This window comes from Pocillopora damicornis, chromosome 13 (assembly GCF_964200805.1).
Source record: "Pocillopora damicornis chromosome 13, jaPocDami1.2, whole genome shotgun sequence".
NCBI classification, from domain to species: domain Eukaryota; kingdom Metazoa; phylum Cnidaria; class Anthozoa; order Scleractinia; family Pocilloporidae; genus Pocillopora; species Pocillopora damicornis.
The window spans coordinates 12,751,623-12,772,991 of record NC_142682.1 but is presented as its reverse complement, the minus strand read 5'-3'; the positions used below and the strand labels follow the sequence as shown (position 1 = coordinate 12,772,991).

The following is a 21,369-nucleotide window of genomic DNA, read 5'->3' as shown; positions in this document are numbered from 1 at the left end:
AATCGTTTTCATATCAAATAAATTTAATGTGGTTACTAAAATCGAAGCAAAATCAAGCTAAATGCAAATTTAGCATAGCCACGTGCAAATCATTATGGTACAAGTTATCATCCTACAACATCTTCGGTTGAAGGTCGTTGATAATTGTTAATTTGTCGCATGAATAACCGGAAGTTTTAAAAGAGGTTATTCACTTTCCAAGCCAAGCTCGAGATTTCAGCAGGCTAAAAGCCAATTAAATTGCTCTTTCGACGATAAGTACGACATTATCACTTTGTCAGGCTCAAATGACTATGAGTCGCGCCTGAACATATTGATGCCTAGCGGAACATTAGCCCTCTTGATTCAACAAAGAAATAGATGTAAATTCATAAACATTAACCACGTAATAACGACTGAGAGTAGTATGTTGTTGATGTTCAGTTTGTTTGAGCCGTTCGGATTTGTCTCGTACATGATAACCATCGTTCCTTTGATGGTCGTTTCAACCTTTGTACAAGTTGTTCCCGTCACAATAATCAAGTTGTAACGGGCAAGGCTTACAACTTCAAAGTCTTGCTCCTTGATGTCTTCCAGCGACACTGTTTCGTCGACTCCGTGTAGTGTTTTCGTTTCTCCATTTTTGTACTTCACTGTAGTTGTCAATTCAACCAAGTTGTCGTCGATTCCTTCCTTCAGTGTTTGACTCCCTGCTGATGTATCCAAACACAAATTTCCATTGTCATCCAGCAGCCTTTCTCTCTCATAGGTAACCCTCACTGCTCTCTTCGTCGGGATGGAGACATAACTCCGGTACATTGGATATCCCATCCGATAGACTGGGGCACTGCTGAAAGGGTGGCGGTGCTGCGAGTTGGCAAAGACAACTTTCTTGAACGTGATTGAACGCGAACCATAGTGAGTCTGTGAGACGATCACCGGGGAGCGAACTGAAGTGGCTTTGATTGGCGTGTACTTGGTGATTTTAGGTTTTGAGCTGGACCCTTTGGACCTAGATCGACCGGATCTGCCAATACGTCCTCTTGTTTCTGATAACTCTACCATCATCATAAGAACGATGGCAACAAGCAACACTGTAGCGAATCGCATCTTGTCTAACAGCAATGACGTGTGAAATTGGGTTTCAAGTCAATTCCTCTTCCCAATTTTGTGAAAATTGGGTTCGTGTGATGCAGTCTCGACCACTTACTCTGCATGAGGAAAACCACTATCCACCGTGTTATGTACGTGATGAATTCAGTTACCAAGGTTAATAAGTGTGATTAAGATTAGTACACTCTCAGCAAAATGAGTGATCACTTGGACATCTGTCAATCAGTTCTATTTCGTCAAAGCGGATTTTTGCTTACCTCACGTTCTTTCTAGGCCCTCAACGGAAGAATGACAACAACGACCCTCGTGTCTGATCATATGAGTTGTTTTCGAGGGGCAATAAAATGAATTAAAACTTTGCGTTTGTTTTCTGAACTCTTTGGCATACAAGTTGTGTCAATTGAAGCCAAAATTGAAGGAAACGACGGTAAACTACTTCGCGTTAGGACATCACAGGTCGATTGAAGTATATACACTTGAGCACAATGAGTCAGTAAAACAATACGCCAGAATCGTATGGGCTTCTCTTGTATGATCTCTTGAAGTTGCCAGGTATGACTGCTTGCCCCACCGATTTTCCCTAACGTTTCAACCTCCTCTGTTTAGCGTAGAAAATTAAAAAGAAAAGTAATTTTCAACTCGTGTTTGAATCTTTATTTTTTTTTTAACTTTTTCGCTTTTGGCTACTCCCATTTCAACCCAACCATTTTCCACAACTTGTAAACATCATTAAAAAATAATTAGTCAGGGAAATGGAAAATTTGTGGCATAAACACCATGTTTGAAATGCGATATCCATGAAAAGCTAACAGGATTGAGGATTAATTTGCTAATTGCTCCTCTTGGCGATGTTTTGATGAGGTTGGGCTACCAGGGAAAAGAAACTGAGGATTTTAGCAATTAATGACTTTTTTCAAACCTGGAAGCTACCACCGTGAAGGCCATACTTGTAAATCATTCTTATTCTGATGAACTAGTTTTAAGAAGGATAAGATATTTTATTACATAAATTTGAGGCATATGCTGTGCATAAAACTTTAATTTGACTTTAATATTATAGCCAATACGAATCCCTGCACCTAATAAAATGTGAGGAGGATCAGAGGAAAAAATAATGTGCTATACATCTGCAAGATTTCCAGTAATTATTTTATTTACATGAATATTAACTGATACTAGGAGATTTAATCTTCAAAGGAAAAGAAAATTTTGTTGAAAAATTAGAACTCAGCATAGGCCGGATAAACAAGATTCTTAGAAAAATAAATGTATACTAAAGAAAAAGCTAAGAAAACTTTTTTACAACACCTGCCTGCCCTGTGCGGCATGTAGTAAAGTCATTCAAAGTAGTCATAGTCCTGGTTTTATATGTTGAAAACACATGCACATGCAGATTTCCTCTAAACCTGTAGTTCAAGCCTGCAATGACTTCGAAATTTTAATGCACACCTAAAAAGGAGAACAAATAAATCTCAAGTTTCTATTTATTCAGTTTACATGTTGGTTAGTGAGGTAAAATTGAGTCAAACATTCATACGACGACAGGTTCAAGAAATTTTCACAACCGGCTAATTTTTAAGGTGTGGTAAGAAGGCAGGCTTTCTTTTCCTCATTTAAAGATATACTGAGGTTATCATCCTTCCATAAGTTCAGTGGAAAGTGAGATTGAATGAGACTGATAGAGACTATGTTATTTAGATAAATATCCAAAGGAGGAAAAAAAATAGGATATGGTCTGCACAACTCTCTTATTTTAATTTTAATTTTCTAACCTTTAAAGTTAAAGCATTTATATTCTTGCTTTGTTCATTATGTGGAGTACGCCAATTAATTAAACTTTCATGCGTCAAAATACAAAAAATGTTCTCTACGTCTATGTGCCCTAAACATTACAGGGAAAGAGGCAGGTCAAAGTAAAAACATGAATTAAACTAGGTGGGCCTTCATCAATTTCAATACATACATACATACATACACTTTATTGAGCATCCCTAAAAAGGGCTTTTCAGCATCAATATTAAAAAGAAAATTAAATAGATAAATGAATAAATTAATTACATCACTAATTGATAAAAAAAATTATGTAAAAATTATCTACATGAATAACTAAATGAATATATTAATTACGTCACTAACTGATAAAAAACTATGTAAATAACCTCAGATCTTCAATCCCAACTAAAGGAGGATTCTTTTGCTTTTCCAGATTCCCACCCTTTAAAACTCACTTATCTTGTGACCAATTCCTTATATCAATGTTTACTTTGGGTTTGAGCATTGGTAATGAAAGCTTGAGAGAGAGTATTTAATGCAATCTAAATAATAATATGACATGTTACAATGTAGTAACTTACACAGCAAAATTATTTAATCTCACAATTCCAAACAAAGGAAGTCAGGTGATTGACTCATCTCAACTTTTGAGAGCGTAGGGTACAGAGAAATAGATATGGTAAACAGTTACAATTAATGTTTGATGAAAGTTTGAAAGCTAAAATTTATACATTGCAATCATCAGACCCTATGCATCCTAGCAAAACAGGAAATCGTTAATTTTTGTCACTAAGTGGTACTGTGCTCACAATACTTCTACCAACAAAAATGTTATCTCATAGCATATGACTGTGCAGTAATGAAGTAATCAACGAGTTATGACAGGCTAATATATCGAGAGTCTATTAAGTATAGTTTCCTAACATCGTATGGAAAGTTTAAAAAGTGCTTCACTTGTGCCACATATACGGATTTATCGTTCCTAATAACTGATGAAATTCCGAGAGTATGACTCAATTAATTCAAAAGAAAATATTCAAGCACGTTACAGAAATGGTTCACGAATTGTAAATTGATAATGTGTTGACTAAACTTCCCTAAATCATGATGCCGATACAAATTTATCGTTCGTAATCACTTGTGAAATCCCGAGATTGTACCTCAATGAATTTGACAGAAAATATCGAGGAAGGTTACGGAAACGGACTCTCAAAAACGGCACTTGAATTCGAAAACTGTAAACAACAATTATTTACGCTAACCATATACTTACCAGCGTGCTTGAGAGATCCAATTGCCAGGAGCCCATTCAATTACACGATCACAGCTCGGACGCTTCTTGCAAAATGTGATGACTATCAATTTCAGAGACTGAATCTTCAGTTTCCAGCATTAGGTAAAAATTATCGCATAGCAAGCATGTTTGTCATAACCCGAGCAGTAAGTACGCGTCGAGGTGTTGAGCGAAGAGAAAGTGCCTACATGTTTTGTGAGACAAACCATTTCCTGAAGTTCGAACGAATCAGGTAGAAAGCATGAAAACATAGCGCGGAAAAGTACCATGACTATACAATGAAGTTCACTTATCCTGCTGCAGGGCTAACTCCATTTAACCCGTAATTTTGTTTGTACCACATATTTGAGGTCCATAATTTAATTCCCAGATGTTTGACGGGTTCTCACATGACAATATTGTCAAAATCAAATCACCGCGTCAGACTTAATGTTAACGTGAACATCGCTGACTCAGGGCCTCTTCATATGAGCCCGGTTGACCAGGCTGGCCCGGTTTCCGAGATCTTGCCTTAACTCTGAATCCTTTGTAAAATTTTCGATGTGTTCATATGAGAGGGCGGCCTAGCTCGGTTACAGTGATCTCGGTTTTACCAACCGGAATCTCGGTGAGCGGGCTGGAAAATTTTGCCATATGAACACTTCATCCCGGTTACCGGGATGAATTCTTCGCAATAGCGCATGCGTTAAATGGTCAATGACGTAGCAGCGCAGTTTCATCACTCAACAAGGTGGCCCGAATGGCATCGTTTTGCTTTGTCTGATGAGTTTCCACATCATTAGCAACCCGTTAAACTGCAGTGATACAGCTAAAAGAGTTGCCAAAGCCATGATAGGCGCAAAAGTAATAACTAGGTTACGTTTCGCCATCTTTGTTTTGTTTCTCTAATTTCGCTGTCTACAGTGTCCAATTTACATTATCAACTCACTTAGGCAGTGAATTGGATGGGGTCTTCATCTCTTGACCTCTTTTAACGGGTAGCTATAAATAGAGACTACCCCATGGAAAACAACTTGCATCGTAATGAATATCAGTCGTGCATAGCTTTTCTCACGTGAACGAAACTCGTTTATACAGCGAATTCCGACGTAATAATAATAATAATAATAATAATAATAATAATGGTTTATTAACAGTGTATCCACCCTGTGGCTCTTCACCTGTTAAAACTACACTATAAAAAATTAAAAATTGCAATATACTACAAAAACAAACAAACAAAAAAACAAAACCAAAAAAAAGTATGATTCTACAATATAAGAAGCAATAATATCGGACTATAAAAGGATATTGTATAAAAATGTCACGGAGATTGGTAATGGTAATACAACCTTATATGCAAATTACAAACTATTTACAAATGCTATTTAATAGATAGGCATTTACTTCCCTGCAGTAAACTTTGAAATCGCTACAGTTTCTAATATTTGCCGAAAGGACGTTAAATAACTTGGCAGAAGAGTCTTGAAAGGTGCCCCTCTCCGTTGGTATACTTAATCTTGTTGCTGCTCCTGACTGCAAAGATCGCAGATGTTGAACTGTACGTAAGACGGCCAGCTGGGGGAGTGCAAAGCCCGGTGAACAAGTTTTAGAACGCGGAAATCTCTTCGCTGTCTTACTGGTAACCACCCTGTCTTATCAATATCATCAATGTCATTTACATACCTACTCAGGACAAACTAGCAGCCACCAGCTGGACACGTTGTAAACGTTTTAGTTGAAATTTCGGAAAAGGGTAATAGACAGTGTCACAATGGTCAAGTTTGACAGCACCAGTGACTCCACTGGGTGCTTTCTGAGTCTATAACCGGCAAAGTTCTTAAGTTTTCTTATTGTTTGCATCGTTCTGTAACAGCTCTTGCACGTTGCTTGCACGTGCTCATCCCAATTAAGATGCTTGGGGAAATGGACACCGGGAAGCTTTCTTACATTTACACATTCTAATGTACTACCTGAGATTGTAAGAGGTGGTCGATTCTCATCCAAACTATGTACATGTGACATCTGGCTTGTGGACAGCAAGATCGTCTTTGTCTTTTTCGAGTTAAGTGTTAGATGGGAGTCATTACATCAGGAGTTCATAGTGTTTAGTGTGGACTTTAGTTCTTGCACACATCTTTGTAGCTCAGGAGCTGGACAGCTTGAGTATATTGTAGTATCGTAAGCGTATTGAAAAGAACCAATCGAGGAAGGGAGATGATCTTGCAGATCGGAAACGTAGAGGTTAAATAAAATTGGTCCGAGGACCGACCCTTGTGGTACACCAAACCTTACGTTCACTGATTCAGACATACGATCATCTATCTGTACGAAATGTTTTTCTTCGCTCCTAGCAAATCGTAGCGCATACGCTTTAGCACTGTATTGGTCGAGTTTCCCTTACGAAAGCCAGAAATTGTATCGCAGAGTACTGATTCAGATTCACAAAAGGTGCTCATCTGCAGCGCGACAAGTTTCTCAAAGACTTTTGATAGTGTGGGGAGATTTGAAATGGGACGAAGGTGTCCCTCACACTTCGGTTGATCGACTTTAGGAATTGGACTAATTCTCACATTTTTCCACGCTTAGGAAAATAGTACTCCCTGGTACAGTTATTGATAATAGTTGTGAAGGGGCCGGCAATGGATTGAGGCACCATTTTAACGAATTTGACGGGGATACCCTCGGGGCCAGTAGACGTATCAGATCTTAACAATTTTAGATGGAGCACTTCTCGGAGCTTGGAATTAGCAGGGCTATCATCAGGCAGAGATTGAATTAGTTCTTCAGGACAGGAAAGTAAGTCACCACTAACAGGTAAAGTTCTCACGGCAGTACAAGAAAAGAATGAGTTTAACTTATCAGGATCCCGCTGCAAGGGTTACTAGTTAGGTTTCAGTATGCGGTGGATAATACACACCTCCTTCGGTTTATTTGATGATTACGCCTGCCTTGTGAAGGTCTCGCGAGCCCGACGAATAGCTGCCTTTAACTTGTTTGTGAAGTCCCGAAAAATTTCCAAGAACTCCTGAGAGCCAGTCTGGTGGCCATCCTTCCTAAATTTATTCCGCAGCTGTTGTAGTGACCGTATTTGGCTGTCCTCCATCCAAGGTGCTGGCAGTCTTGTAACTCACACCCCACGAAGAGAAGCATGTCTCTCGAGACACTCCTTAAACATACCGTCAAAGTATACTAATTGTTCCTCCGGATCATCAGATGAGTAAACAATGTTCGGAGGCAGCGTATCAAAATCAGTTATAAATCCTTGCTCATCGAAAGTTTTTATATTCCTGATATATTTGTAGCGCGATTGATACCGATTGACGTCCTACCAAGGGTTGCATGTAAAAAATAAGAGCTTCTCTATTAACTACGGATTAATTGTCATCGGTAATAATGCATAAAACGCAAACAAAATGAAAATTTAGCATGTGGTTACTACCAGCAAAATGGAATTGTCGAATGGCGTGCTGTGAATAATTAACTGTTAAATAACTAATGAATATCAAATTCTGTTTATATACTACTTTGCGAGTCTTAAGAGATGCTATAAACTTGACTGAATACATCTCTCGAATACAACGGACAATCTAGATAAATTGCCCGCTCGATGCTAACTATTAGAGACGAAACATTTTGTTAATACAAACAACGCAATGAAAATTGAAAGGAGGTTGTTATTTTCGTTCAATTGGCTCGAACCGTTTGGATTTGTCATGTACATAGTAATCATCGTACCCTCGATGGTCTTTTCCACCTGTGTACAAGTGGTTGCTGTAACAATCGTGATGTTACAACTGGCGTGGCATATAACTTTGAAGTCTTGATCCTTGATGTCTTCCAGCGACACTGTTTTGTTGACTTCGAGTAGTGTTTTCGTTTCTCCATTTTTGTACTTCACTGTAGTATTCAAGTCAACCAAGTTGTCGTCAATTCCTTCCTTCACTGTTTGACTTCCTGTTGATGAACCCAAACACAAATCTCCTTTGTCATACAGCAGCCTTTCTCTCTCATAGGTCACCCTTACAGCTCTTTCCTCTGGGATTGACACATAACTCCGGTACATTGGATATCCCTGCCGATATAGACTGGAGCGTTCCTGAACGCTTAGCGGTGCATTGTGTGGGCAAAGACAACTTTCATGAACGTCCTTAAACGCGAACCTGGTTGAGTTTGTGAGACGATCACTGGAGAGCGAGCTGAAGTAGCAGTGATTGTTGTGTATTTGGTGATTTTAGGTTTTGAGCTTGATCCTCCAGAGCTACCTCTCGTTCTACTGGTTCTGGAGCTTCTAAAACCTCCCTCTTGTTTCGGATAATTCCACCATCGCGATAAGAACGATGGTGACAAGGAATACCGTGCTTAATCGCATCTTCGTGGAATTTGGGAAAAAGTCAGTTCTTCTTCGATCACTCCATCACTTATGTGCAACTTAGGTGCGTGGGCGCAGGAAAAATAAATGTTCCGTGGAGTGCGTAGGCGGTGACGTATTCAACAGTTGAGCTCAAATCCTAAAAGCTGCTTTCTTCCCCAAACAAGATTTGACAAATCATGCCTGAAACAAGTAAAAGACATGTATAATTTCATGTAGTAGCCCGGTCAGTTGTTACGGCTTGTGCCGCAAAGAAAGGCTTAATTAGCCAACGTGAAAATTTGGCCAAAATTATGGATTGAAAGCTCACCTCTTTGACATATTAACTCCACAACTTCTTCTTTTAACATGCTGCAGACTTCAGCGGTTTATTAGAACATCTGCGATATCAAAACTTTTATCAACTGAAATGGTTTTTAAAACGTTTTGCTCTATATTCGTGTCAAGATAAAATGGTTACTAACAGAGTCAATGATTACAGCACTTCAACAAAAGTTAACAAATACATGGATTGGTTCAATGATAAAAATTAGTCATAAGTAACCGTTGAGCATTGAAAGTTTTTACATGATAAAAAGAACATAGATTGAACAATTTTTACATAGATTGAACAGTTTCGATTGAAGCCCCCCTTGCGTAAAAATTCCAGCTTTACTCCGAAATCTCACAACCAACAAGTTCAAGAATAGCATGTTGACATTCCTGATATATATAAAGAGGTGAGTTAGCAAGGAATTGGAGCATGGATATACCTATATGATAATAAATAGCTGATACATTTAATAAATTCTTTCAAAGTGTATTTATAAAAAGATCTGGAGATATCAATTACAAGATTGTTACACCTTTCACTGAGGGCATGGTTGATGATTTTACATGTTCAGTGGCTCATGTTTATAAAGTCCTTTGTACCATTAATGTAAACAAAGCGAATAGTCCTGATGCAATTTCACCTAGAATCCTGAAGGAATGAGCTGCTAAGTTTGCACCATCATAATAATACCAATGCGTCTGAAAATCTGCCAATGTTGTTCCAATCCATAAATCTGGTGAACGCCCTTTGGCTGAAAATTATCGACCAGTTTCCCTGACAAGTATGTTGGCGAAGTCTCTGGAGCGTATCATCCATAAACATATCATGAAGTTCTTGACTCATCATATTCTGCTGAGTGACAGCCAGCATGCTTTTAGAGAAGCTCGTTCATGAGTCACTCAACTTCTTCAGCTGCTACACTCATGGTTCAGTTCTCTCGAGAAAGGTAATTCAGTCAATGTGATCTTCCTGGATTTTGCAAAAGCCTTCGACAGGGTCTCTCATTATCACCTATTTTATAAGCTGCAATGTGATGGCAATCGCATTCGGTTGCTTTCCTGGTTTTATGACTATCTGTCAGACCGTACACAAAGAGTCATTACTGGAGGTTATTTATCAGATTGGATGGAGGTGTCCTCAGGTGTTCCTCAAGGGAGTATACTGGGGCCACTCCTTTTCCTCCTGTACATAAATTACTTTCCCCTAAGTGTTAGCTGCAGCACGGAGCTTTTTGCAGATGACGGTGTACTCTATCGTAAGATCAAGTCTGAAGATGATTGTGTTGAACTTCAAGATGACCTCGTCTGCCGCTTCCTGGTGTGATTTGTTGAAAAGTGTAAATCTTTACACGTTTTGAGGTCTAAAGTCCTGTAGTTCATTAGTATGTGATTAATTACAAAAGTCTTTCGGCTATTAATGATCATAAGCACTTAGGCATTTGGATTGAATCTTCACTGAAGTGGGACTCCCATATCAACTGTATCGTGGGTAAAGCAAATCGAGTGTTGGGTCTAATAAGGAAAACATTTGGGTCCAAAGATTTTGTGGCAATAAAAACGGCTTTTAAAGTTTTTGTTCGTCCCATTTTGGAATATGCCTGCCATGTTTGGAACGCATATTTGTCAAACGCATTCACAGTATTGAATCCATCCAGCGTTTTGCCACTCGTTCGATATTTGGATAAACCTTACTCTGATAGGCTTACCGAACTTAACTGATCAACATTGTAGCTCAGAAGTAAATATCTTTTTTGGTGCAGCTTTACAAGATAATTCATGGCTATTCTGTTGTGGACTTTACCAGATATGTGGAATTGACTGGCCCGACAAGAACTAGAAGTAACCATGACTAGAGCTGTCAGGACTGACTGTTTTAACTTTTCATTTTTTAACCAGTGATGACTGGAACTCTTTACCTAATTTTGTTATGTCAGCTTCCAGTTTGAATTCCTTTAAAACTCGATTAGTGAATTATCTTCGTAGATAGTTTTATTTTGTTATCTCGAAATGAGATTTATTCAGATTTCACTTTTTGTTTATTGTTTAGTTGTTTCTCTAGTTTCTTCTTTCTTATACAACGTATACTTATTTATATTAGCCTTAGAGAGAAATTTTTATATGGGAGTTCAGTTTCCCCCAATGGCTTTCCTTTACCTACTTATTAACATTAATTAATATTATATGGTTATTATACTATACTTTATTATTTGTGTTGATTAAATCCAAAGAGAAAGCAAGATTGGGAATATCATCGTTATTGGCTTGGTACTGGTCAAAATAATAAAAAACGATGATGATTATTTTTAGCGGTTTTATTATAACTTTTATTACTATTTCCATTGCTATTTCCGCTGTTCTTGGAACTGTTACTGACTTTGATGAATCAACAAGTAATGTTTGTAAAGTTTATTTCCTCCAAATAATTTTCATATAGCATCACTTTAAGATGGGTAAACCAAGGTACACTGAGGACAAATCTGTATTGCGGGGCATTTCCCCAAAGTGCATCCGCTTTTAAACTCGAATAAGAGGCCTTTCCTCTCATTCGATCAGAAATAAAGATATTTCTGGGAATTATTAAGACCTTGGATTGAGCAGCTAAGTCGTGAAGTAGACCGCATTACTTTGTTTCTCTGTTCGAGGTTTCGTCATGGAAAATAACTTAACCGTCATGAATATCGATCGTGCATGTGTTTTGTCACGCGTGCACATCGTGTTTTCCCAGTCTTTATTGGGAAAAGTTTAAATTCCTACGTAAATGGTACTTGAAAATGAAAACCCTTTCACCGACTAGAAGCCTCAATTCCAATATGATTAAAAAAGCCAAACTGTACTTTCAAAATAGTTTGTTCGACAAAAAAGATTACTAGGCCCGTGCAAAGAAATTTGGCTTAGTTTGACAATGAAGACTTTCTAGCGAAGTGTTTTTTGCTATGAATCGGAGTCGAGCACTTTTAGTCTTTTGTACATTTTTGTGGATTTTTTCTCTGATAGCATCTGGAGTGGCAAAGGTCGGTGATTGATTAAGGCTGCTGATAGAGATGTTGAATTGACCACCTTAAATAACACCGCCTGTTAAGGGCGACGTTGCTTGCTGGCCATGTTGATAATCTGCGGCCGAATTAGCTGAATGAACTGTGGTCGAAAAACGTTCACAAACTTGAGATATGTTCGGTTTCTCTCCATCATGCGCTCTCCCTGTTCTTAGTTCACACAAACTGTGGAACATTTTTACCTGCTGATTTTCAGGCAGGCAAGGAACGTTCCAAACATTCAGTCTCAATTATTTCGCATGGCCGCCCCGAAAGGCGGGAAAAACCGACACGATTTTTCTCTTTTGTGAATAAAATATCAGGCGTATCAGGCTTCTGACCAATGGAATTTTTCCTCATCAAAGAGAGACGATTTTTATTTTGCGGGTTTGAACTGAGTAAATCTCAGTACTTATATAACAATTATCACGAACTAATATTTTTAGTTTACAGCAGCTAGTAAAATAACACTTTCTTTTATATAGATCAATTTAAGATTACAACACTTTTTCTCCTATTTAGATCTATGGGCCCTAATGACGAGCACCTGCCATAATATTTGTAACCAGTGAGAAGAAATTCCCGGTACTATTGTCCAAGAAGTGAATTTATAAAACGTCGGACAAAGTTGAAGACGACAGGGCCACAGTTCCTCGGTTCTATCGACAAGCCTCCGACCAGTCGATTGTCGCCTATTTCGATAATAAGCAGGCTTCGTGGAAGAGCATCGAGCATAATCCGCGCTTCAGAATACTCTTCTGGAAGCTTGGCCTAGATATCATTAAGAAGTAATCGCAAGTAGCCTCGCGCAAATAATTTCGCAAATATACCAAAGTTCCGTAAGTTTCCCTCCTCACTTCGCGACTTGGGAAATTTTGTGAGAACTTTGGAAATACGTGTCATGATAATCCTTATAATCTTTAGTAGTTCCTCAGTGCGTATTGTATGCTATTACAAACACTACGCACTGAGGAATATTCGTCTTTTTCCTCCTCCCTCTCTAATAAAGGTGGATTTCCGGTGTCACGTGAGTTTTTCCGTACGTTAAACGTGCGTAAAGCGCGTCAGAAATTTCCACTGCCGCGTTAAAATATATATGTTTAACTTTTCTCTGTATTCTTGCGATGCAGACGTGCGTAAAATTGCTTTCAAGATTTTTTTGTAAAATTGCTTTTTCAACGTACGCTGACTTGCCCTAAAAGAAAGATCAGTACAAGGAACGACAGCATGAGTATTCTGCATGAGCGACAAGAAGATAACTCTAATGTTAGAGAAGATACCCAATTTTTAGCGCTCTGCACAATTTTGAGTTTACCCCTGGCGGACTTTGAATGTGGAAGGCCCTTATATTTGGAGCTGGTAAGCTGATTGCATGGAATGACATGATACTTTGTCCATAAGAAGCTACCTGCCTCAGCAAGGAAAACCATTTTTCTCAATCTCAGCACGAGAGATGTATAAGACGACCTCTTACCATGGGAAAGCTGACGATGTCAGTGGCACCTTCGAATGTCCCCATTCCCAGTGCTCAAAGGAATTCCTTAGTCGTGCAGAGCTGGAAACTCATCTAAGTATGACGGCAAGTCACAGCCCAGTAAAGACAGTACAGAGGGGCGTGTATGACCAGTTACGAATCGATTGGCTTCAGCGTTTCCAGAGCATTTCGCTGGATTTCAAAGGAAAGTCTCGCCTCCAGAAAGAAGTTCAAACTGAAACCACAACCGAAGTAGACTCACTCCAAATGGGTTGGGCACTACACAAAGCCAAAGGCAGACAAACACGCTTTTTCTGAGAAAGTCCGTGGGTACATACAAAAAAAACATTTGACATTGGTCAAAAAACTGGAAGGAAGGAAGATCTTGCACAAGTAGTTAATGATATGTGCAATGCTCGCAATACCGACAACATAAATGTTTAGTAGAATGAAATGACTTTCAAAGCTTCAAATTCAGAGATTTTTTTCGCGACTCTCTCTGCGGAGAGAAAGCAAACAGATGGCAAGGAAACCTCCAGCGGTGACGACGAGCCTGATGAGAATGAAGAGCTAGCTGAAGAGTATGCCTCGCTAACAGATGAACAAATGCTCGAGAAAGCCAGTGTAGCCATAGAGTCTGAAATTAGTGTCAAGCATCCATTGATGTATGATGTCCACAACCTTTGCTAAATGGCATTTGAAAACAGACTTTCATTTTTCAAGGTTAAGATGCTCGGAGAAATATGCAAGCGTTCTGAAATCCCATCTAACTTAAGAGATACCAAATCAAGTTTGGTCAATAGTGACATTTGTGACGGTTTGGATTATTTGGATTCTGGATTATGCGTAGCAGACCTTACAGAAGGAACAGTCGGATGAAGTGAGCAAAATATGAAGACTTGAAAATATTTACATTTATTTGAGCTTTCTGAAACGCCAGGACCGAAAAAGGATACTGAATAAAATAATTATGTCCTTCTTCTTTGAGATGGGGTTTGGGACTGCCTAAGGTTGTGTGAAAAAAAAATTAATTCATAGAAAACTCATCCGTGCACTTTCAGGCGCGGGAACGAATTGCAGGAAAAAGAAAAACCAAGTCACGTCTACTCTTTAGTCTTTGGAACTATTCTACTTGGTTGATTTGCTACGTGTTCTGGCCAAATCTTTAATAGTAAACGACTATTTGGAAACTTGTGGTTTATCAAGAATGGACTTCCATAACATAGTTCAGTATGCCAGTGGTTAATACTAACAAACCTGACGTTGAGTAACGCATGAGTTAAGTTACCGAGTTATCAGCATTACTTTGCGACCTGACGGCGGTACACAGAAGTCTTATCGTCTTAGAAAAAAATTTACCATTTTTTGGGGGGGTTTTTATCCAATATTTTATTTCTGGCGACTTTGTGATGTTTCATAAATTTAGAAGAAAGGACCTTAAGATAAATTAGTTCACCTGGTCAAACATTATTTGATTCCATGTCAAATATATCAACTGGAAAGGACTTCACTTGAAGTACCACGAATACGAAAACTTCGACTTTGAAACTTGACACTGTTAGTGAGGCATACTCTTCAGCTAGCTCTTCATTCTCATCAGGCTCGTCGTCAGTGTTATTCTGAATAAACCTGAACCTGTCATAGCTATCCTGCCTCTGAAGTTTTTTCCCCTTCCATATTAATTGAGTGGTAGTCAAAACAATGGGTCACCTAAAGCCAAGAGTCGACTTTCGACGGCTGTATTTTTCTAGATGAAGATGAAGATTTTTCTTTACTTAATGATTTTTTATCCTATTGCGAGTCTTAAAAAAGCTTTTATGGACTCAAATCACTCGTCAAACATATAAGTTTCGTTTATTTCTTAGACTGCTCCATATGCATTGTCAGGTCGAATTTTCGAAAATGCACGCAATTTGTTGGCCAGCTATTCTAGAAGTTCGCCGAAACCACAACATGTTTTTATATTTCCATGCTCTTCTCCCCTATTTTAGTCAGTCTGGATAGAAAGATCCTGAGAAAGAAGTTGGAATTTTGCGCTGAGCCGAGATGAAAAGTTGCATATTTTCGGTCATGGCGGTAGCGTCAAAGAAAGTGTCAAAAAAAAGATTTGCAGTGAAAAAATATTGTTAAAAAAACCAAATTTATGTGGTTTGTTCTCATAAAAGGTTGATCTAAATTTGCGAAGCAAAACAAAACCCTCGAACTGGAATTTTATGAAAAGACGAGCTTGGAAATATGTGTCATATTTGATATTCGGTGTTGTTAAAAGCTGGCGTTTGAGCGCTGTAGCAATTTTTGCGCGGGAAAAAATTATTTTGCTATATTTAAAAAAAAACCAAGGTGGTTCGATTACTTAAAGACTAAGGGAAATTCTTAGGCTACGTTTGAAAGAAATCGATTTTTCGACCCGAAACACACCGGACCGCTTTTAGAGAGACTGCGTCTTAAAGGTTAATCGATGTTGCTAAAAACGGAGAAAGGCGAGTAGAAGCTAAGAACACCGCTGACCAACTTTGATTTTACGGCAAAACGTAAAATGATTGGTAACGAGCAATATATGCGCAAGTGATATGATAGAGCTCACATGATATTTCACTACACACTTCGTTGTAATGAAATAATCAAATTCGCTTAAGAAGCTCAAAAATAAAATTTACTTTCCTCTCGCTCGATTATCACATAAAGTCTCCAAAGATGTCATTAAGAGGCTCCGAAGACTTCGAGCTGAGAAGCTTCGTAATTATTTGAATAAAAGAGGGAAGCTTCGAAAGAAACTGCGGTGCTGCATTACTGGGGTGAGGGGGGACGGCGGGGGGAGGGGGGGGGTATAACGAGATAATTAGGTTTTATCAACGGAGATAATGATGATGCAAATTTGCCACCGTAAAGAGTTTGCACAAGAATGCTCAAAAGCAGACTTTTCGAGCATTATCCTCTCGTTTGTTTATGTTTGGAATGTCAGCTTTGCTAGTACTTTTTAGTATCTTTTGTTCTGGTTTGATTTTATCAACCGACCCTTCTTTAATTATTATTACTTTCGTTCTATTGGTTCTGGAACTTCTAAAAACCTCCAGTCTCCCTCTTGTTTCGGATAATTCCACCATCGCGATAAGAACGATGGTGACAAGAAACACCGTGGTTGATCGCATCTTTGTGAGATTCGGGAAAACGTCAGCTCTTCTTCGATCTCTCCAATACTTATATGCAAGTTTGGTGCGTGGGCCCAGGAAAATAACTGTTCCGTGAAGTGCGTAGGCGGTGACGCATTCAACAGGTGGGTTCAAATCCTAAGAGCTGCTTTCTTCCGCAAACAAGATTTGACAAATCATGCTTGAAACAAGTAAAAGACATGTATAATATAATGTAGCAGCCCAGTCAGTTGTTATGGCTTGTGCCACAAAGAAAGGTTTTATTAGCCAACGTGAAAATTAGGCTAATATTGAAAGCTCACCTCGTCGACATGTTAACTCCACAACGTCTTCTTTTAACATACAGCAGACTTCAGCGGTTTATCGGAATGTCTGCGATATTAAAAAGTTTATCAACTGAAATGGTTTTTAAGACATTTTGTTCTATATTTGCGTCAAGATAAAATGTTTACTAGCAAAGTCAATGATTACAGCACTTCAACAAAAGTCAAGAAATGAATGGACTGATTTAGTCATAAATTAATCAAGCATCCGAAGTTTCTACTTAGATTGAACAGTTTCGATTTTGAAGCCCCCCTTGCGTACAAATTCCATCTTAACTCCGAAATCTTACAACCAATAAGTTCAAGGCTAGCATGCCGACATTCCTGTTAGATATAAAGAAGTGAGTTAACAAGGAACTTGAGTGTGGATAAACCTATGATAATAAACTAGCTGAAACGCTTGAGCTGAATACATGTAATACGTACCAGAAAAGTACTAAACTGATGATCATCTGTTCAAGTTGGTGTCATACAGTTGACAAGACAAGACCTGCAGAAAGATAATCCAATTTCTTTGAATCTGTAGGAATTTTAAGATAAAGAATTTCTTTCGATTTAGTAAGGCTATTGAGACCGGACCAATTTCAAATGCAAATTTTTGTAATTCTACTGTATTGGCCCTGAACTAAGGATAAAGACGACTGTAATTCTCTCACGTTCTATAAATCTTGACAGATATCCAAAATGAAAATACAACATTTACAGTGTAAACTTAGTAATAACCTGTTTTTGTGGGATAAACCTTAGCAGAAATAACGTAACAGATATCGAAGATCAATTGCGTACTTTTTAATTTGCTTGCGTTAGCTAACGAGCATAATAAATTAACTGTCTTTGCATACAAATTTCGTATTCCCGCCGCTTATGCATAACACTATCATAGTGCCAGAGACAATGATGTTTGCTCACTCATGTAGTGCTGCAGCATATTTTCAATTGTTCACCTTCCACATACGCCTGTGCACTTTCCTGCATTACTCAATAGAAGGAGCTTACAGTCAAAGTCATTTAAAATGCTACACTGGCAATAATTGAGTCTATGTGCAGTAAAGACGCATGAAGTGTGATAATATTCACATTGAAATGAAACTTTACTCGGAAAAATATTTATATTTTTCCCAATTACATAAATGGCACTAACATTTTGAACAGGTAGTAGTAAATGGTCATAAATGAAGAATGAATCTAACTTTACACACAAAATACCCAAAACCTCCGATAGGAGGCCTTAACATCCAATTACCTCTCTTCCCATTTGATCACAAAGAAAGATCTACAAAGTTATTTTTGGGAGTTATGTAGACCTTGGACTGAGCAGCTACCTAGTGAAGTAGACCGCATTACTTTGTTTTCCTGTTCGAGGTTCCGTCATGGAAAATAACTTAAACGTCATGAATATCAATCATGCATGTGTTTTGTCACGCGCGCACATCGTGTTTTCCCGGTCTTTATTGGGAAAATTTTAAATTCCTACGTAAATGGTACTTGAAAAATGAAAACCCTTTCACCGACTATGAATTAAATGCCACTGGTAACATGACATTTCACCAAAAACAACTGGAATATATTTTTATAATAATTACATGTAAATCGTGTCCTATTACACCACCAGTCTGTGCGAAAAAAAAAGCCCCTATTAAGATCTATCAGTTGGGCCCTAATGACGAGCACCTGCTTGCAGGCCATAATATTTGTAACCAGTGAGAAGAAATTCCCGACACTGTTGTCTGTTGTCTGAGTTGAAGACGATAGGGCTACAGCTCCTCGTTCTATCGACAAGCCTCTGACCAGTCGATTGTCGCCTATTTCGATAATAAGCAGGCTTCGTGGAAGAGCATCGAGCATAATCCGCGCTTCGGAATACTCTCTAGGAAGCTTGGCCTAATGTCATTAAGAATTAATCGCAAGTAGCTTCGCGCAAATAATTTCACAAATATACCAAAGTTCCACAAATTTCCTTCCTCACTTCGCGATTCGGGAAATTTTGTGAGAACTTTGGAAATACTTGTGATGATAATCCTTTTAATCTTTACTAGTTCCTCAGTGCGTATTGTATGCTACTACATTCACTACGCGCTGAGGAATGTTCGTCTTTTTCCTCCGCCCTCTCTAATAAAGGTGGATTTGCAGTGTCGCGTGAGTTTTTCCGTACGTTAAACGTGCGTAAAGTGCCTCAGCAATTTCACTGCCACGTTAAAATCAATATGCGTAACTTTTCTCTGTATTCATGCGATTGCAGCCGTGCGTAAAATTGCTTTCAAGATTTTTTTGTAAAATTGTTTTTCAACGCACGCTGACTTGCGTGGACTAAAGTACGACAGCAGAAATTCACTATAAAAGCGTGCTAATGAGTATTAAGGGGAATCTTTTGCCTGTTGTGTTATTTTAAAAATCGCCTTGTTTCTTGACATGGAAGACAGATGTACCTCAAATTTTCAGAAAATTCATAAGCTGGTGTAGGAGTTTAGGTAACAAATTTTGGCATGTTCACAATCTTGACATTTTTTTCCGGGTGCTTTCTGTTCAGAATATCACGCGGCAAATATTCGCTTGAGCTCCATAACTGCCTTGTTTCGCAACAAAATATCAGATCTTAATCAATTTTTTCCTTCCAGTTCGCGTGAAGTTTTCTTGCTACCTATGGATATCCGCTTTTTGATGCGAACGCAATACTTTTTAAAAAATTTGGAAATTTTAAAGCTTTGTTGAAACATGGATCATCTCTTTGCACTCGATGGCATAATCCACAACAATCGTGCCAATGTAAGTCAATCTCCCGCGGTCAGAAGTCAATCCTATACTACGCAAAAAGGGAATCAATATGAACGACAAATACCAAATGAGATCGTTTTCATGTCATATAACTTTTATTGTAATTACTAAAATCGAAGCAAGAACAAGCCAAATACAAATTTAGACAACGTCTTCATTTGAGGGTCGTTAATAATTGATATGGATGAAAACTTGGAAGTGTTAAAAGCGGTTACGGACTCTCCAAGCTAAGCTCGAGATTACAGTATATAATTAAGTGCTATTTTGAAGTTAACTACTATCATTATCACTGAACATATTAATACTAGCGAAACATGAGCCGTCTTGATTTAATAACAAAATACACGTTAATTCATAAACACAAACAACATAATAACAACTGAGAGAAGTATGTTGTTGATGTTCAGCCTGTTCGAGCCGTTCGGATTTGTCTCGTACATGGTAACCATCGTACCTTGGACGGTCTTCTCGACCTGTGTACAAGTTGTTCCCGTCACAATCGTGATGTTGTAAGTGGCGAGGCCTACAACTTCAAAGTCTTGATCCTTGATGTCTTCCAGCGACACTGTTTTATGGACTCCGTGTAGTGTTTTCGTTTCTCCGTTTTTGTACTTCACTGTAGTTGTCAAGTTAACCAAGTTGTCGTCGATTCCTTCCTTTATAGTTTGATTCCCTGCTGATTTATCCAAACACAAATCTCCTTTATCATCCAGCAGCCTTTCTCTCTCATAGGTAACCCTCACTGCTCTTTCTTTCGGGATGGAGACATAACTCCGGTACATTGGATATCCCTGCCGATAGACTGGGGCACTGCTGAACGCGTAGCGGGTCACCAAGTAGGCAACGACAACTTTCTTGAACGTGCTTGAACGCGAACCCAGTTTAGTTTGTTTGACAATCACCGGGGAGCGAACTGAGGTGGCTTTGATTGGTGTGTTCTTGGTGATTTTAGGTTTTGAGCTGGACCCTCCAGACCTAGATCTTGATCGACTGAAGCCACGGGAGCCTCCAAATCTACCACCACGTCCTCTTGTTTCTGATAATTCCACCATCACCGTGAGAACGATGGCAACAAGCAACACTGTAGCGAATCGCATCTTGGCTAACAGTAACGACGAGTAAAACTGAGTTTCAAGTTAATTCCTCTTCCCAACTTTGTGAAAATTGAGTGCGTATAATGCAGTCTCAATCACTTACTCTGCATCAGGAAAACTAATCCTCTGTATTGATACAAACTCTCAACCAAATGAGTGATCACTTGAACATCTGTCAATCAATTATATTATTTTCAGGTTCTTTCAGACCCCTCGACGGAAGAATAACATCATCATCACTTATGTGCAAGGTATGTACGTGGGCGCAGGAAAACTAACTGTTCCGTGAAGTGCATAGGCGGTGACGTATTCTACAGGGCTCAGTCCTAAGAGCTGCTTTCTTCCGCAAACAATATCTGATAAATCATGCATGAAAAGATACAGGAGATGTATAATTCCATGTAGCAGCCCAGTCAGTTGTTATGGCTTGTGCCACGTAGAAAGGTTTAATTAACCAACGTGAAAATTAAGCCAAAATGATGGATTGAGGGCTACCTCATCGGCGTATTAAATCCACAACGTCTTCTTTTAACAAGTTGCAAACTTCAGCAGTTTATCAGAATATTTGCGATATTTAAAGGTTTATCAACTGAAATGATTTTTAAGACGTTTTGCTCTATATTTGCGTCAAGGTGAAATGTTTACTAACAGAGTCAATGATTACAGCACTTCAAACAAATGAATAGATTCATATTTTATGATA

General features: G+C 38.6%; 2 protein-coding genes, 2 long non-coding RNA genes and 1 pseudogene across 5 annotated transcripts; 1 reads left to right on the top strand and 4 right to left on the bottom strand.

Moving 5' to 3' along the window:
• Window positions 1–5: 5 nt before the first annotated feature.
• Window positions 6–4,201, bottom strand: LOC113675135 (uncharacterized). Its single transcript, XM_089191967.1, has 2 exons — window positions 4,139–4,201; window positions 6–1,690 (listed from the first exon to the last, which is right to left on the bottom strand). Exon 2 carries the CDS (start codon window positions 1,087–1,089, stop codon window positions 346–348), a length of 744 nt encoding a protein of 247 aa, XP_089048093.1. The 5' UTR covers window positions 1,090–1,690; window positions 4,139–4,201; the 3' UTR covers window positions 6–345.
• A 3,550-nt stretch (window positions 4,202–7,751) lies between these two features.
• LOC113675128 (uncharacterized) lies at window positions 7,752–8,697 on the bottom strand (annotated as a pseudogene).
• Window positions 8,698–16,442: 7,745 nt separating this feature from the next.
• Window positions 16,443–18,875, bottom strand: LOC149035553 (uncharacterized). Of its 2 annotated transcripts, XR_016182416.1 has the most exons (4): window positions 18,044–18,875; window positions 17,227–17,290; window positions 16,780–16,849; window positions 16,443–16,658 (listed from the first exon to the last, which is right to left on the bottom strand). It is a non-coding gene; the product is annotated as an uncharacterized LOC149035553 (long non-coding RNA). The 2 variants fall into 2 exon arrangements; XR_016182415.1 differs by having other exon boundaries at window positions 16,443–16,849; window positions 18,044–18,870.
• A 174-nt stretch (window positions 18,876–19,049) lies between these two features.
• On the top strand, window positions 19,050–20,905 carry LOC149035552 (uncharacterized). The gene is made up of 2 exons (XR_016182417.1): window positions 19,050–19,268; window positions 20,865–20,905. It is a non-coding gene; the product is annotated as an uncharacterized LOC149035552 (long non-coding RNA).
• Window positions 19,649–20,995, bottom strand: LOC149035551 (uncharacterized). Its single transcript, XM_027191645.2, has one exon. The coding sequence runs from the start codon at window positions 20,667–20,669 to the stop codon at window positions 19,920–19,922; it is 750 nt and encodes a 249-aa protein (XP_027047446.2). The 5' UTR covers window positions 20,670–20,995; the 3' UTR covers window positions 19,649–19,919.
• Window positions 20,996–21,369: the final 374 nt, after the last annotated feature.